Source organism: Phasianus colchicus, chromosome 1 (genome assembly GCF_987193195.1).
Source record: "Phasianus colchicus chromosome 1, bPhaCol1.hap1.1, whole genome shotgun sequence".
NCBI classification, from domain to species: domain Eukaryota; kingdom Metazoa; phylum Chordata; class Aves; order Galliformes; family Phasianidae; genus Phasianus; species Phasianus colchicus.
The window spans coordinates 23,452,193-23,469,128 of NC_143436.1; the positions used below are offsets into that span (position 1 = coordinate 23,452,193).

General features: G+C 36.5%; 1 protein-coding gene across 2 annotated transcripts in view; it reads left to right on the forward strand.

Moving 5' to 3' along the window:
- The window catches only part of CADPS2 (calcium dependent secretion activator 2), a 300,595-nt gene that overhangs the window by 255,472 nt on the left and 28,187 nt on the right, over positions 1–16,936 (forward strand). For both annotated transcript variants that reach the window (XM_090136996.1, XM_031615180.2), the window contains 6 exons: positions 344–499; positions 2,575–2,722; positions 3,721–3,735; positions 9,641–9,715; positions 13,026–13,109; positions 13,224–13,256. In XM_090136996.1, the coding sequence (XP_089993122.1) occupies positions 344–499; positions 2,575–2,722; positions 3,721–3,735; positions 9,641–9,715; positions 13,026–13,109; positions 13,224–13,256 (511 nt within the window). The remainder of the gene's footprint in view (positions 1–343; positions 500–2,574; positions 2,723–3,720; positions 3,736–9,640; positions 9,716–13,025; positions 13,110–13,223; positions 13,257–16,936) is intronic.

Sequence of the window (16,936 nt, forward strand, 5' to 3'; positions counted from 1 at the left end):
GTTCCTTTATCCTTTATGTTTCCTATCTTGATCTGAAATTTGAGCTACATCAGTCCTCCATGATCCTCATCATCCCACCCAACTTCCCTTAACCTATTATATTCCTCAGTTAGCAGATGAGAAAATTGTATTTTTTTCATCCTATTTGGAATTACTTAAAATTTTCCATTACCATTTTCACATCCTTGGAATAAAAGCAACTGTGCTATTAAATAAAGTGAAGGAGGGTAATGGGTTGATAAGGAAATCCTATTCTCCTATATAATTCTGTGGCAAATGGGATAGACATCTGTACATTTATCCTTTGTTTCTTGGGGATTTTGTTTTATTTTGTTTTCCATAGCAACGGCTCAGCTACATCAGAAGATCTTTTTTGGAAACTGGATGCTCTGCAGATGTTTGTTTTTGATCTTCACTGGCCAGAACCGGAATTTGCACACCATTTAGAGCAGAGACTTAAACTCATGGCCACTGACATGATAGAAGCCTGCGTTAAAAGGTACAGTTGAAATGCCCAACAGAAAACTGGGAGAGATTTAAAAATTAACATAGGAACAATTATACTGGTGCACAGATGTGCATCCATAGCAGGATCCTGTTACCTGCTGTGATCAGCAGCAGACGCATTGGGAAAGATCATAAGAATTTCTGTCAAGTATAAAGAGATCATATATTTCACATCACATGAACAAAGAGCAATTTAGCAACATCTGCAAAGTAGCGAGGAAAATTTTTGCATGTTTTGAGCTGTGCCCTAGAAGTCAAGAAATCAAATTTCTTTACCATTCCGTATCTGTGGCAAATGTTAACAGTTGTCTAAAAAATAGAGTAATGGAGAAAACAAAATTTGTAGACAGTTCAATAGTGTCAATCAGAAAATATGGAATATTGATATGGAAGACTAAAGGAACAGAGAAGCTTTCATAACCAGTAAAGTTTAATCTGATAACACAATAATTTTTTGTTTTCTTTAAAGATAATAGGAACAAGAACCTGAGACTTATTATGTGAGCTTATTGCTGTAGATCTACCATGGTGAAATTTTGGTGAAAAAGGCAGAAGCATTCCACAAAAATTTGTATTTAATTTTGGAAGGAAGATGATACAGTGAATGGAATAAAAGTTTGTGTTCTATAGCAGAAGTAGATATGAGACAATACTAAAATTGAAGTTTTCCAATTAGTCATGCAAACTTACATTCATCTGTTCAAAAGTCTTCGGCTTAAAGACATTTAGGCTGAGACTCTAACAATAGGACTAAAATACAAGGGCATATGAAATTACTACTAGTTAGAATAATTTATTTATAATCTTTTCAAATGAATCAAGTCTTTTTTTTTTTTTTTTTTTTTAAGGTGATTACATTTTACTATGAGAAAGCAATTATATTAATATAAATATTTGGATTTCTCTAGACAATAAATCTAATGCCACATGTTGGCATTACCTAATACTTTGCTCCATATGGATTTGATTATGTGGATTTCAAAGCCACACACATAACAGGGTAAAAGCAGCTCATTGACAGAGTCACAGGTAGAAGCAAAGAGCAAAAATTATTTACACAGAGGCACTAGAAAAAGAATTCCTTCTGGGTCGTATTTTGGTCAGTGAAACCAATCCTGATCTCTTTGCTGCTTGCTATTGTAGAGAATAAGATTTTGATAGCAATAAATGAGGGTTGTGTCAATATTACAGAAAGTTCTTGGTGTCATTATTTAAACTATATTGATAATTTGGGCTGAATACATAACATACTGGTGTTAATACTCTGGGCATATTTTAGTGTTGTTAAAGATGCCAAAACTGAGATAAACAGAGAAAGTGGTATCCCTAGGATGAGTTTTACTGGAAAGTAGCAACTCAGAAAAGAAAGGTGGAACTATTTTCTTATTGTGATACTGTTGTGTTCTATAAGATATTTTAAATTAGAAAAAAGATCCTTCTGTTCCCATTTTGTAAATTATTGTGTAAATTTCTACTGTGTGTGTTTACAAATGAAGGAAGAAATAAAACATATTATATTTTTGTATTCTGAAACTATTATCATTTACTTCAGTAGTGTTCAGTGAAAAGAAAATAGTTTTGTTTATTACTGATGTCATGATACATCTTAGCTTTCAATATAAATATTCATATTTGTTTTAATAATAAACTCTGTCAATGAGATTCTCTTTTCTGTTAAAATTTAAAGATTTTAGAATTGTATTTCTTGGAAGCAAGCAAGCACTTGCTTTATTGTGAACTACATTTTAACATATATTTTCATTTTTAAATGAAATTCTTCTTAGTCACCATACAAGGAAGCATATTGTTATCTAGTAGGCAAGAAGATAATACAGGTTTTTTTTTTCACTGCAGTAGCTGAAGCAGTGCAGAACCTTGAAATTACCATCAGTACCATTGCTTATTGAGTGGGTAGATATCCTACACATTCTGAATTTTATTTCTAAAATCTTCTCACGTGCATGTACATCATTAAGTCAATCTGGTGAATAAGGTTTATACATTTCTGCAGTGGTCACCCAAAATTATCAGAAAGACTCATATTATGAATTGTGTTTTAATAAACAGAACAAGAATTGCTTTTGAAGTCAAGCTGCAGAAGACAAACAAATCAACAGACTTGCGTATTCCTTCTTCTCTGTGTACAATGTTTAATGTCTTAGTTGATGCCAAAAAGCAGACAGCTAAACTCTGCATACTAGAAGGAGGGCAAGAGGTAAGTGGAATTTTGTATGCTTAATTCATATGTTTAGTTCATATGAAATGTCCTAGTCTGTGGACAGTCCTTAGTAAATTAATTTCAAATTAGCTGAAAGTCATCATGTACAGGGGCATACATAGAGTGCTCCTTAGAAGGATCACTCAAGACACTTCCCCTCATCTTCTATACTAGAGAAGATACAGTGCTTCTCTAATTTATTTGCTGTGACCTATGAGTCCGTAGATAATCAGAGAAATTCCTGATTCACAGCCACTCTGAGAATTTTGCTTGGGTTGCAGCAGCTCATAATCCTGCATAAAGATTCTTTTGTAATAGTAAAATAGTACCAAAACATTGTCCTTTGCAGTCAGGTTTTAATTGAGTAAGAATTGTTTTAATTGGCTCATATACTTAGCATTCATTCCTGTGAACATGCTGAAAATAGAGGAAAGAAATAATCAGCTAATTTAATGGGACTTTTTAATTTAATTGTAAAGGTCAGGGACAGTTTTAGTACTAGCCTGCTACCGGAATAGTAGATTCCCCACAGCCGGAGCACTGATGTGTCTTTGAAGGAAATACAGACTTCACTGACTGCTGTACTTCCCACGTTGTCACTCTCAGCAGAAATAATGTGCATAGTGAAAAAGGGCATGATATGTAGGCTGGTGACATTACCAGCACATCAAATTAAAACTGTTCTTGTTATGCACTAGTACTAATGCGTTAGTTTAATTTGGTTTTGGAGAGATAGTAAGAACATTTGTCAGAATGTGGCAAAAAAAAAGTATGTCTGCTTTGAGCAGTTTTACATTTATTTTATTTGGTCATATTGTTTCTGCTGATTTTTCCATTTCTGTGTTGTGCTTTTTATTTTGTTGATTCATCTTTTTGAGTTAGCGTATTCAATGTAATTGTCTTTTTTTTCCCTCATTTCAATGAGACATTCATCATTTTCCTGTTCTACCCTGTCATCTTTATTTTTCCTTTTGGTTTTCCATGACATGAACCAGTTTGCTTGTCAATGGGTAAGTGTTTCTTCATTTTTTTTTTAACCTACATTTTTTCTTTAGTTTTTAACTGCCAGTGTGAATTCTAAGTTGAAACAATGCTTTTGTGTTTGTTTGTTTATTAATGTGCTAGCCCAGCCTTAGGAATTTCCTTACAGACCGATCTTGCTGGATTACCAGCTTCTAAATTCTTCTTTCTTCATTCACCCTTCTAAGGTGATTCTGGATGAATTCTTCATTCTTCTTCTTTTCAATCCCAGTCACAAAGGTTTGGGGTCTTTCTCAGTGAAGCAAAATAGGAATAAACAACTTGTTTCATGCTCATCAGAAGTTACCACAACTAGCAACTGTTCACCTTAGGGGATGAAGCCAGTTCATTTTTACTTTGTCTGAGCAGTAAGCTGCACACATGTGCACATCCTTGTTTAGGGAAGGACAAGACCAGCACCTCCATGAATACCTCAGACAGATGTTATAGCCTTATTTCCCACAGTCACATCATTCCTCTCACGTGCTCTTGATGATGTCAGTTGTCAGCTAGACTCCCTCAGAACAAAAGTTCAGCATTCGCAGCTACGCCTTGGACTGCAGACCTTCTGAAATCTCCTCATTCTTTAGATTTTTAAGCCCTATCATTTATTTTGATCTCCATCAAGTTCCAAATAGCAATACAGCCTTTTTCCCTGCAAGATCAGACCATGACTCCAAATGCTTCCAATGCTCTTTTTGCAGTGCAAGAGTTGAACAGTGTGATGCAACAGATACTTATTTTGAAGTCCCCAAATTAACATTAAACCTAATCAACCAAATCTCAAATTCTTCACATATCAGAAGTTACCGTATTGTGGGGAAAACTTTCTCACAAATTTTGAATTATCAGTTTTTTCTGTTTACAAGGCTGTTTCAGAATAAGAAAGAGTAAGAAAAAATAAGTCTTTCAGCCATTTGTAGCTTATATCATAGTTGTTTGAAACACTTACAGATTTCTTGAGTGAGATACTTCTGGAATCTGCCCATTTGCCAAAGAAACCAGAAGAGCACCTCATGGCATCATCTATTGTATTTCTTGCTCATCTGTAAGACCTCTGACATTTCCAGATACTCCATCTCAGCTACTTGGTCTTAAAATCTTTTCCATATTACCTTTCTTTCCTTTATTCTTCTTCAGCCTCATTTTAATCTTAGACATGGTATTTTATGTTAGTCAAGAGAAGTTTTCCATAAGGCCTCAGTAAAAATATGGTTAAAGAGCAAATTGTTCATCTAAAACTCAACTGAATATTCATCTGACAGTTCCTAAAACTGACTCTGCAAGTGACAGAAGACGTTAGTTTATGAGATATTAGACTTAAGCTTATCTCCCTGAATGTTACGTAATCTTTTCCTTCCCTATATAGAGCTATGAACACTTGTATGCTTTATTCAGTTAGAGTCAGATGAGGAATTTTTCACCTTTTGCCATCAGATAGGGAAGAATTTTTACTTATCATGTACTAATGGTCCGCAGCACCTTGAGTTTTGAGTTTAAATTTGATTGAGTCTTCTGGTTTTCCTGTTACTACATACAGTGCTCACCATTTTCCCAACTGTTCTCCAGTTATGAAGTCTACTTTTATAAGTAGTCCCTAAGTCTGACATTCAGAAAGGCCTTGCTCCTTGCCTATTATATATCACCTTAAAACTTAAGAAAAGCTTAAGTCAGTAGTCAGTAGTAATAGTCAATACATTGTGTTTAAAGATTGCTCAGTTTGCTGAATGCCTTCCGCATTGTTTGACGGCTGACTTAGGAGGCTTTAAGAGGCATGTCCAGAGGAGAAGCACATTGTCTCAGATGAACTACAGTGCCTGTAGCCTTATTCATAGCCAAGCAGAATGGCAATTCATGGACAAAAGCAGAAGGATACAGAGATACAGCCAAGTGACATGCCAGTTGCTACTATTTCTCAGATAGTTTCCTCTCCAGCTTCTTACTGTGAATGTATGTAATCTTCAGTAACTGCTGAACAGCATCCCATGTACTTCCTGCAGGCACTGTTCCTTTGCAGTCCATATATCCTAAATGAAATGAATAGCAGCAGCAAGGGAAACGTTTTCTGTCACACAACAATCGTTCATCCAGAGTTCTTCAGCATTTGTTGTTTGGGATAAATACTTTACAGCCTATTAACTTAAAAAGTTACAGTCTAGAAGTATTGCGGCAATATTCTTTTTTTTTTTAGTATGATAGGCAAGAATCACACAGGAAATATTGCTGGAGGCAAAACTCTAACAGAATAGTTCTCAGGCCACTTAGGTTGACAAGTAGTTAGGCATGAGCAGGAGCTTATTTGCTGGCTTGTAACTGGGTAGTTTGAATAGAATAAACACCACTGGTCTATACTTTTCAGTGCTTTGTAGCAGAATATTTATAAAAGCTATTTTAGTTCAGAATTCCAGCCTCCCTCTCATGCTTATTAAAAATGAGTAATGTGCCTTCTCAGTGGAATATGCCACAGCCAGTGGATATTGATAGGTGGGGAAAAAAAAAAAAATGCCAGGGAAAATTGGGCTTTAATTTGATGAGCTTTGTTTCTAAAACACTTTCAGTTCATAAAATTCAAAGATCAAGGTCATTTAACTGCATAAGTAGTAGAGGATTATAGCTGATTTAATAGCAGAAGTACAGAAGTAATTTAATAGTTTGGGTTCAGATGATGACATTGAACTTATTTTCCAAATTCTGAGTCATCCAGCTTTAAAACAAACAAAAGAAACAGAACTAAACTAAATTTTTAAAAAGCACAAGAAATTCAAAAGCCCAGTCCAATATTGAGACACAGTAAGGTCGAATGGAGGAGAACACTGAATATATTGCAGAGCTGAGCAGGTTACAATTCTCAGCTGATCACTGCAGGATCTAGGAACAATCACTTATGTTCCCAAAAGTACAGTTGTCAGAAGGTGTTAAAATACTTTGTCTCCTTCCAAACAGCAGTACTGGGTCTGCTGCTAGGGGCATGGAGACATGTTTGTTCTCAACAGAAAGTCATTTTTTGTTACATTCCATTACACGCTTTGTCACTAAGCATTGTTTTTTCTCATGTACCTCCTATAGGTGCAGCATATTTTACTGGAGTAACTTAAGGGCAGAGATGCGTTTTACATTTTCCCGAGATCCTTCAGAGATTTTGGGATCGTGCTGAAAGACCCCACAACATGCGTTCAAATCATTTAGCTATAGGAGTTATCTAGATTCAGACTCCATGTGGACTGTGATCACATCAGCCAGCAGAAGAACATAAGAACACAACCATCCACAAATAAATGAATTTGGGAAAGGAGCAAAGCATGCTTCACTGAACAAGTGTGCCAGAAGTAGAAAAAACAGTCCTTCTATTTCTGATTCTGGGGTTGTGCATATAACCTTGTCAGCTCACATAACTCCATAGTGAATTCTACAGTATTTGCCGTCTTCCTAAAAGCAGTCACCTACAGTCTGATAATCTTCTGTGAGGAGCTGAAGTTTTGCTTTGTCAAGAGTGTCTGCATTGCTGGAAGTTGACACTGGGGAGGATTGGGATACAAAAAGTTTTTGATTGCGTGGTTTGCAAAATAAGTCTTGGGAAAAAAAAAAAAAAGAAGAAATGAAACATTAAAATAAACATTCAAATCTAATTTCTAAAGAAACTTCATAATTTTGGAAGCTTTTTGTTATTTTTGAATAATTCAAAATTAATAGTTTCTTAATTTTTCTGATCATGAATTTTTCTGATAATGAAGTTAAATATAATGGAACTGTGAAAAGTTCTTTAATGTATTTAATACATTTTTTCACTCTTCTGAGATGCTAATATTGTCTGAGATCTGTATTCATGTTTTCCAACTATTTTTAAACTGTAGGGAAGATGTTAAAAGCAAAACTTAACATACATTGGGAACAGTAGTTGGTACATGGAACAGATAAATGTGCATGGATAAACACATTTTAGTTTTGTTCTCTCTTAGTTTAAATGGCCCGGGTGAACCTGATGAGGTTCAACACTGCAAAGTGCAGAGTTTTGCACTTGGGCCGGAGGAATCCCAGGCATCCACACAGACTGGAAGGAGAGGTCCTTGAGAGCAGCCCTGTGGAGAAGGACCTGGGGGTCTTGGTAGACGAAAAACTTAACATGAGCCAGCAGTGTGCCCTTGTGGCTCGGAAGGCAAATGGGATCCTGGGCTCCATCAGAAGAGGGGTGGCCAGCAGGGACAGAGAGGTGATTGTTCCCCTCTACTCTGCTCTTGTGAGGCCCCATCTGGAGTACTGCGTCCAGGTCTGGAGCCCCCAGTACAAGAAAGACAGGGAGCTGTTGGAGAGGGTCCAGAGGAGGGCCACAAAGATGATCAGGGGACTGGAGCACCTCCCCTATGAGGACAGGCTGAGGGAGCTGGGCTTGTTCAGCCTGGAGAAAAGAAGGCTGCGGGGTGACCTCATTGCAGCCTTTCAGTACATAAAGGGAGCCTACAAAGAGGAGGGGAATCAACTCTTTGAAAGGGTGAGTGACAGCAGGACAAGGGGAAATGGTTTTAAGCTGAGGGAAGGGAGATATAGGTTGGATGTCAGGGGGAAATTCTTTACGGAGAGAGTGGTGAGGTACTGGAACAGGCTGCCCAGGGAGGTTGTGGATGCCCCGTCCCTGGAGGTGTTCAAAGCCAGATTGGATGGGGCCCTGGGCAGTCTGGTCTAGCATTAGGTGGAATGGTGGTGGCCCTGCATGTGGCAGGGGGGTTGGAGATTCATGATCCTTGAGGTCCCTTCCAACCCTGGCAATTCTGTGATTCTGTGATTCTGTGAAATGCAATTTTAGGAAACGTACTATTTAGAAAATTATTCCCAAATCTATTCAGCTGAACGGATTTAATGTTTTGATTTGTGTGGCAACTCTAAGGCAGATAAAAAATAGCCTTTGAAAACTCTGCAAACTATTCATCTAGCAGCTGCTAAGTTAGGCTAATGTTTGTACTGACCCCAGCACTTTTACTCTGAGCATTATGCTGTTAGCTGTTCCAAGTAGCCTTGAACTGTGAAGGCAGGGTTAGTCTTTACAAGTCACATTTTCTGTGAAGTGGCTACTGGGGACAATCTTTGCTGTCAGATAAACGTTTCTAAAGGAAGAATTACTGTTTAAATTGATGTGCTCCTTGAAAAAATGGGATCCTTAGTTTCTGTTAATTTCAGGAGGGAACTCTGTAGTATTATCTAGAAGTCTTTCAGATTTATTTTAAAAGCACTTACTTGAAGGCACTTTCTGTATGAAAAAGTGAAAGAAAGAGACTATGGAAAATGAAGTCTGTTTTATTATGCCTTTTATGGCCTATTAATTTGTTACCATCTATTCTGCTTTGTTGATGAAATTTTAATTTTGCCCTTGCTTGAGCATATTGTAAGACTTACATAAACTGCAGCTCACTGTGCTAACAGAAATACTCTTTTAGGATGAACAATTGAAGTTCGTTTCATTCTTAGAGGACATTTAAAATAACTTATGAATGAGAGTTGTCAGACATGAAATGCTCTATTAATTAAATCTTATTCTAGTCTTTTTGCTTCTGCAGCTAAACCAACCCTTTAGAAAAAAATACATGGCCACCTTAATTATATAGGGGAAGACAAAAAGTATCCTTCACATTCCTTCGCCTGAATAAGAGTAAGAACTCAATTCATCTAAATAATAACCCCATTAGCTGCTTAACTCAACAGTATACATGGGAAAATTTTCAACACACAACATAAGAAAGTGTTGATTGGGTGGATCGTTTTCAAGGGTTTGTTCTTCTGATGTTCAAAATGATAATTTTAAGTAAATCTGATCTGGCAGTGTTATCAGCTTCACACAGTTTATGACTTATGACAAAAGTGTGTGTTCGTGTACATGCTAATGCTTCTTTATCTTTTGAAAAACAGCAACAATACCATTCAAAAATAGATGACTTGGTTGAAGAGACTGTGAAAGAAATTATTTCACTCCTTGTTTCAAAGGTAAAACAATTTAGATTTTAATTAATTAAAAAGGTAGAAAATATATTTCTAATTGCTGAACTTCTGAAGTGTCTTTTAGTGTCATACAAGCTTACAGTACAGTTGGGAGGGGAGGAAACAACAGCACAATTTGTAACGCATTGTCATCCAAATAATGTCACATTGACAAAATTAAATTTTATTAACTGTTAAGTGAAAAATGTCTGTGCAACTGCTAATCAGATAGAACCAGTAAGACATGATTATGTCAGTATTGTCCCAGATAACACCATGTTTTACTTTTTGTTTAATGAAAACTTTCTCTCCATCATCAGATAGTATTTAAATAATTTTGTACATAAAGCTGAACAACATCCAGAATGTAACTTTTTCATTTTGCTTCACAAACCATTTAATTTAGAAGTGTATTATAAGTTGTTATTTCCTGAAATTGCCTTTGCAGATTTTTTTTTATGTCAAAGGAAACATGTTTTGACATGGTATAAATACTTGAATATTTGAAGAAAATTTAAATAACATCTTGTGTTACTGTAGCACTCCAGTAAAAGTCTTAAGTGCTTAATGTAGAAGAAAAGGCTTTCAGTCTGAAGGACACAGCAAATAATGACTGGAGAACGTAAACATTTTATAAGATGTTTTGCTGTCTGTGCATTACAAACTACACAGAAATATCTGATTTTCAGAGGAGAAATTAGCCTTGCGTTTACAAATTGTGAGTTAGAAAAATTAAGACCATGCTCATATTTTCCTTATGCCTTTGTTTTCGTTCGTTACAGCTTGCTGGCAGGGGGTGAGAGGGAGCAAGAATCTCTTTTAGGAGTGACCTTCTCCTGCTTGTACATGAGTTGGAGAGGGAGTTTTTGTAGGATTGTTATAGAAGTTTAAGCACGGTTGATAAATGTGTAAAAAATGTAAAACTGTTTTCTGTAAAGTGCTGTATTAAAGTAAACATAACACCAAATTGTTCACATTGACAGCACTGAGATTTATATGCAACCTGTCAGGTTTTTTAGAATTATTGAAGATGTAGAGGAGGAAATTAAGTGAAAGCAAATCACACTGTTAGAAGTCAATCATTGAAATGTTTTTAAATGTATCTGATATTATTGAAAGAGGAAAATAATCATATTCATTCTATATATAGATACAAATTCTACAGACAGTTGCCATCAGTGAAGAGAGATATACATTATTAGTTATCACATACACTGTTACAAAAGGTTGAAATATCAGAACAGGAAGCAAATATTCTGTGTCATAGGCCAATCATTAGGAGCTTAACCAGGCTCTCCTAGTTTGTGATGTGAACTGCCAGTGACATCCTGATTGCTTCTGTTCCAAAGCAGAAAGTCTCCGAAGGTGCAGAGTAAGGCTGATGCTTCACTCTCTTTTGGCTAGGAAATATGCGCATCAATGTGCATAATATCCCTGCATGTTCTTTATTTTTCAGCTATTTTCATTACTGTTTAGCCTTTGCCTCTGTATTATTTGCCTCAGTATTATGTTCCAGCGGAGTAAATGTTTTCATACTTGTTTTTAGCTGCAAGTAATTTAAGAAAATGGAAAGAACACTTCAGTGAGATTCTACTTAGAAAAGATGAAACTGTGACTTTTGTGTGTGAGACTTACAGAGCTAAAGCATTTTACAAATAAGAGAACAGCACTAAACAGTGGAACAAAGCACAGTGTGTCTCGGAGTAACCAGTTCAGAGAATCAGATGCTCTTAGAGCTTCACAAGTCTGTGCAGTTGAGAGCTCAGAAAAGAAGTTTCCAGCTTCATAACCATGTCTTTCATTTAAATGGACATCCTTGACACTGTGGTGTTTAAATTCCTGATCTTTTGTGTCCCACTTGTATTGGAACCATTTCTATCCCACTTGTGTTGGAACCATTTGTTGACAATGTGTACATGATGTTTTTTGTAACCCTTCCATAGTGGATATTTGCACAATGTGACTGAACACCCTTGGGCACACGGCATCCTTACCACTCAGATAAAATGAGTATGGGAGTCTGCAGTGCGTGAGCAGCAGCTTCTGCAGGCACAGAACAGCAAGGCAGAGAGATGGCATTTGATCTAATAAGGGGACTCTAATTAAACTGTGCATGGAGTGCAGAAACAACCACGTTTTCTCTGGTAGCTCATGAAGTGGTTTAATTCCTTGATTGGTGCTGACATACTAGTGTCTTAATTAATCGTTGTAATATGACGGGTTAGATTGATAAATGACAAATGTAGGCTTGCACTTGCTCCTGCTCCTTGAACTGTTAAGAGCAGGGCTTATTGTAAAGTGATGATCTCAGTTCCTCTGGAGGTGACACTGTTGTGACACTGTTACAGTGCCCATTAACAGCATGCCAGATGGAATTTTGTTCTGTCCTCACACTCATAAAATGATACTCATGGTTGTTGGAATGACTGTATTAGAGCAAGGGATGATTTTTAAAACAATCTTTATACAAACTGGAAGGCAATTTGTATGTGTAAAATAAATGTGGACACATAAAATGGCTGGCAGATACTTTGTCATACACTGTAAGTAACTTATGTCACAGAGGAACATGTTTTAAGGCTAATTTAGGCACTTTAAATATTAAGGCTACAATTAATTCAGTGAATACAATGAATAAGAGATTTTTGGAGTCAGAAATAAATTCTGGCAAAATGGCCTTTGCATGTTACTTGAGAGTCGCAGGTGGAAGCATGGGGGAAAGGACCCTGCCATAGCAGAGATGTAGGGCCTATGTTCTCATGCCCCATAATGGCCATGCAGGAGCTGTTGCTGTTACCAGAGACGAGCTGACAGAAAACACTAGTGCTATGACACTGCTAGATGAAACTGGTGTTGGGTTTATTTTCAATAACAAAGATAAGAGGAACATGATGTTGACATAATAGGCTTTAACAGTTGTGCTCCATCATCTCTGAAGCTATGATTCTAGAAACTGAGGTCCTAGAAAATAACATTTCCTGCTCAGAATACATGTTGGGTATACACACTCCTGTATTTAACCATGCAGTGCAAGGAAAGCAAAGAGGTGTATGTTAACAGGCTCACGTTCAGAGGAAATGAGAGTTGGTTTTTATTTCTGCAGTCATTAAACAGTGATATCTACCACTGTGGTCAGAAAGTGAGCTGAAAAATGAATGCCTTCCATGATTTCAGCATTTTGTGAGCAGAAACATGATCAAATTGGCGGTTCGCCATGTTGAACAATAGAAATCTGAGGAGAAAACCTCACTTTCTCCTTCAAAATATTTACTTCTCACATTGTGCATTTGGCTTTTGCTCTGTGCTTTTCCTCCAGGTTGTTTCAGTGTTAGAAGGTGTGCTGTCCAAATTGTCAAGATATGACGAAGGCACTTTCTTCTCATCATTAGTTTCATTCACGGTAAGTGTTTGAATTCACAGTGGTTTTGTTCATTCTGTGCATAATTCTAAACTTGTGCACAATCTGTAGTAGTAAGCCCTTACTGTGTGTTGTTTTATTTTTCATTTTCTAAAGGTGAAAGCAGCTGCAAAATATGTTGACGTTCCTGTAAGTACAACCTTTTTTTTTTTTTTGCCATTGTTAATAATAATTCAAAAAAAAAAGGCGCTTTTGTTAACTCACACTTTTTTTGTTGACATTTTGCTTTCCTACAGAGATTCATTACAGCTTTGCACACAGTCTTTAAACAGCCACTACAAACCTCAGAGGGCATTTCATTTCCCTTAAGCAACGAATAACGCTCAAAGCAAAGCTTAGAAAGGTTATTCTCAATGCACTTTTTCAGTTGTGGAAGAGTGAGGATTATAACCTAGATACTCTTTTGTAGGAATCCTTCCATCATTTGGACAAAGTGCTCAACTGTAGAGGATAAGCAACAAGTAAAAGTGTCATTTTTTACTGTAGAACCCAACCTTGCTTATTTAATCCCTTGCTTGCTAAACTTCTGTTTGATCTGCCACTGATTATGTGGTGTTCATGTGGTGTGAATAAAAACTAAAAGGATTGCTGTTGGAGCTATTTTATACATAAAAGTAAAATGCAACTATGAGAATATTTTCATCAGAGTAAAATATTTTTCTTTTAAAAAGCACAAATACTGTCAATATCACTGTCAAAATATTCTTTCTTCTCTCAGAAGTGTCTGTTCTCCTGGATTTCGGTGTGATTCTAAGATAATCTTGTTTTCCAAGCACAGGAAAAATAATTGAAATTATGTTAATGATGTTACATAAATACAATTACTGAATGGATGAACCCCAGACACACTAGGCTGTATAGTTGCTAAAAGTTCTTTCAACATTTCTATCTCCTCCTGTCCTTCCTTGTCATATAGCTGCAGGTATGGAAGGGTATCAAAGAGGATCACAGTAGGCCCAGGACTGAATACTTCTAAAAATATTAGTCTGTGCTTGAAATTCAATTCCTTGCAGTGATAAAAGACTTAGAGGTACCCCAGAATGCAACCCTCTCATTTGATATAATTTCAAAAATATGCAAAATTGCACTTTGTTAGATGACTGCGTTCTGCTTCCATGCCTCCATTTGAAGATGCCAGTGGGTCACCTCAGCATTGTCCTTGGGGTCTTGGCAATAGACTGCTGATCACACAGTGGATCATGAGGAGAAGGGGTTAAGAGGCAAAAAGGCTGTTCTTTGGGTTTGGGTTGTTTGGTTTTTTTGTTTTTTTTTTTTTTGAAGTATGTGCATGAATTCATCAGAATTTTCATTTTTGATTCTATGGTGAATATTTGGCAAAGAGTGGAAAATATGCTCTTTTATAGTGAAATAAGAAGAAACTAACTTTTTATATTTACAAAGGAGAAAATGAAGAAAGTTCTGAGCAGAATGTTTTAGAGATAGTATGAGAGGGAAAGATGAAAATTAAAAGTAAAGGATTAAGAAAGAAGGACATTCTTGGACATTTTGAAGAGAAGGTTAATTCTAATAATTCTAGTATTGATAGGCAACTTAGATGTTAAGTTATGGGACATAAGAACACACACTCAGCAGATGGCATTCTTCATCTTCTCAGGGCTGGAATGGGAAATGTGGACTCAGACTTGCAGTTTGCTTACATGTTCAGTGTCACCATCTACCCTTCTGTTCATTAATCTTTTCAGAGAATTGTGAAAAACTCCATCCAAAACTAAATGTCATTTTTTTGATTTTAACCTGTTTAAGAAAGCGTTCAACATAAGGCTCCATTTCTCAGAATGTTCTTTTAAGATTTGGTACATGCACAGTCACAAGAAATTCCCAGTGCTTTCTTCCACCACAGCACATGGGGATATATTGACACCTATGGAAATATTAGGGACAGTGCAAAAGAACCCAGACTAAGAAAAGTAGTGTCAATGATAATTTGTTTTCATAAAAATAATAATGAAAAAATCTAGTTGCTATTTTGCTATTTTTATTGGTAATTGTGACAATATGCTGTGCTCTGAAATGAAAGAAGTTGTGGCCATTGGGCTAACGAAAGAAACCAAACGTTTGGAGGAAAACAGCATTAACATTAGAAATATTAGTAGTACATCAGTGATGCAGTTTTTCTCTTGTTAATGCTGTGCTTTGATCTTGGGAATGCAGGAACTTTTTAGTGCACTTTAAAAACAGTCAAACCAAAAGAAAACCTCACCCAAATAAGTTTTAGTTTCTCTTAAAGCCCAAGCAATTAATAGGAGATACAGAACTAAAACCTAATTTTTCCTTTCTTCACATAGCCAGTTAATGAATGAGAAAAGGAAAAGAATGCAGCAAAATTGAGGGCAAAAATGTATATCAATCTCAAATTATTGTTATTCCTGAATTGTGTAGATAATTTCATTGTGTTTAGTTTCTCATCACGTAAGTCACTTTTGCACACAAATAATTGTATATCTAACTTGTCATTTCTGTACACGTTTGCCTCATTTACAAATATAACCAACCAGAGCAATTACTTATACAAATTGAGCATCCAGTTACATGCATATTTATATACTTCTTTTTGTTCAGAAAGGTATGTTTAAATCCCTTTGTAGGAGCCAGTAATCTATGCCAGTCATTTAGAGGGCACAGAAGGAACCTAATCCTCCGCACTCCATGTAGGCCACCTGTCATACCAAGTGCACAGAGGCCATTTGAAGGAGCCAGGACTGACAGCAGTGCACAACTCGCACAATGCCAGCCCTCTTACTCTGCTGTTGCCTTTATGCAGGGATCAAAGGTATGAAAAGGGGCCTCACACATGTGCCAGCATTTGACTTATGGGGTCCTGTAGAGGCCAAAGTAGGAACTCTGCCTCCTACCAGGCAGATACACATTGGGACCTTCCAGATACCTCCATTTCCAAGTACAACACTTCTGTTGCATTAATTATTCAACTGATTTTGAGAAGTAAGCAACTTTTCTGGGAAATCAGTCTTTATTAAGGTGTGGCCATACTGTACCGTTCCTTTTTTAATCAGGATTTACTTGGAGACCTTTGCTTACAAATAAAGAACACAAAATAGTCTTTATGCTTCTCTTATCTTCTTCCTCCTTTGTACACCCAAACCCGGGAACCATCCTTCTGCTTTCAATCCATAGGAAACAAGCTACTGGAATAGCAAAAGAGGAAATGCTCTGCATCTTTTTTAACTCAGTGGTGTTTCTGAACTATCTGTTAAATGGAGTTCAGGAGAACAAATGCTGATCAGACAGAAAGTTAAAATAACATAGTAGAACAGAATTGTTTGTTGGAAGTGGAAAAGCAGAGTTTCAGAGTCATCAGATTTTGTCATAGTAGCTATAGCATATTGAAGATCTTTTGCACCACAGAATTGCAAAGATCTGCAACAGATCTGCAAACAGGGTGCAAGCCCTCTCACGCCTGTGTTGCCCTTTGATCTCAGTGGAACTGTATTTATATGACAAAGTGTTTGCATAAACACTTGTAGAATCACAGCTTAAGTTCTGCATGACAGTTCTCTTATTAAATACACAGCTTAGCCTTTGCCAAGGTTGTTTTTTAATCTATTAGAAGATGCTTTACAGGCGTGGAAACTGCATAACATCTTTTTCATTTAAGCAAAATAGTATTTTTCATAACCATGTAAGAATAAAATGCTACCTTTAAAATGAACTAATTGTACAAATTTTCCTTCATGGCTTAGGTATTTTGATATGTAAGAAATGAAGAGTGAGGATCCAGTCATGAATACAAGTAGCTTTCATTCCAAAAATATTTTAGTGATATTGTGTAC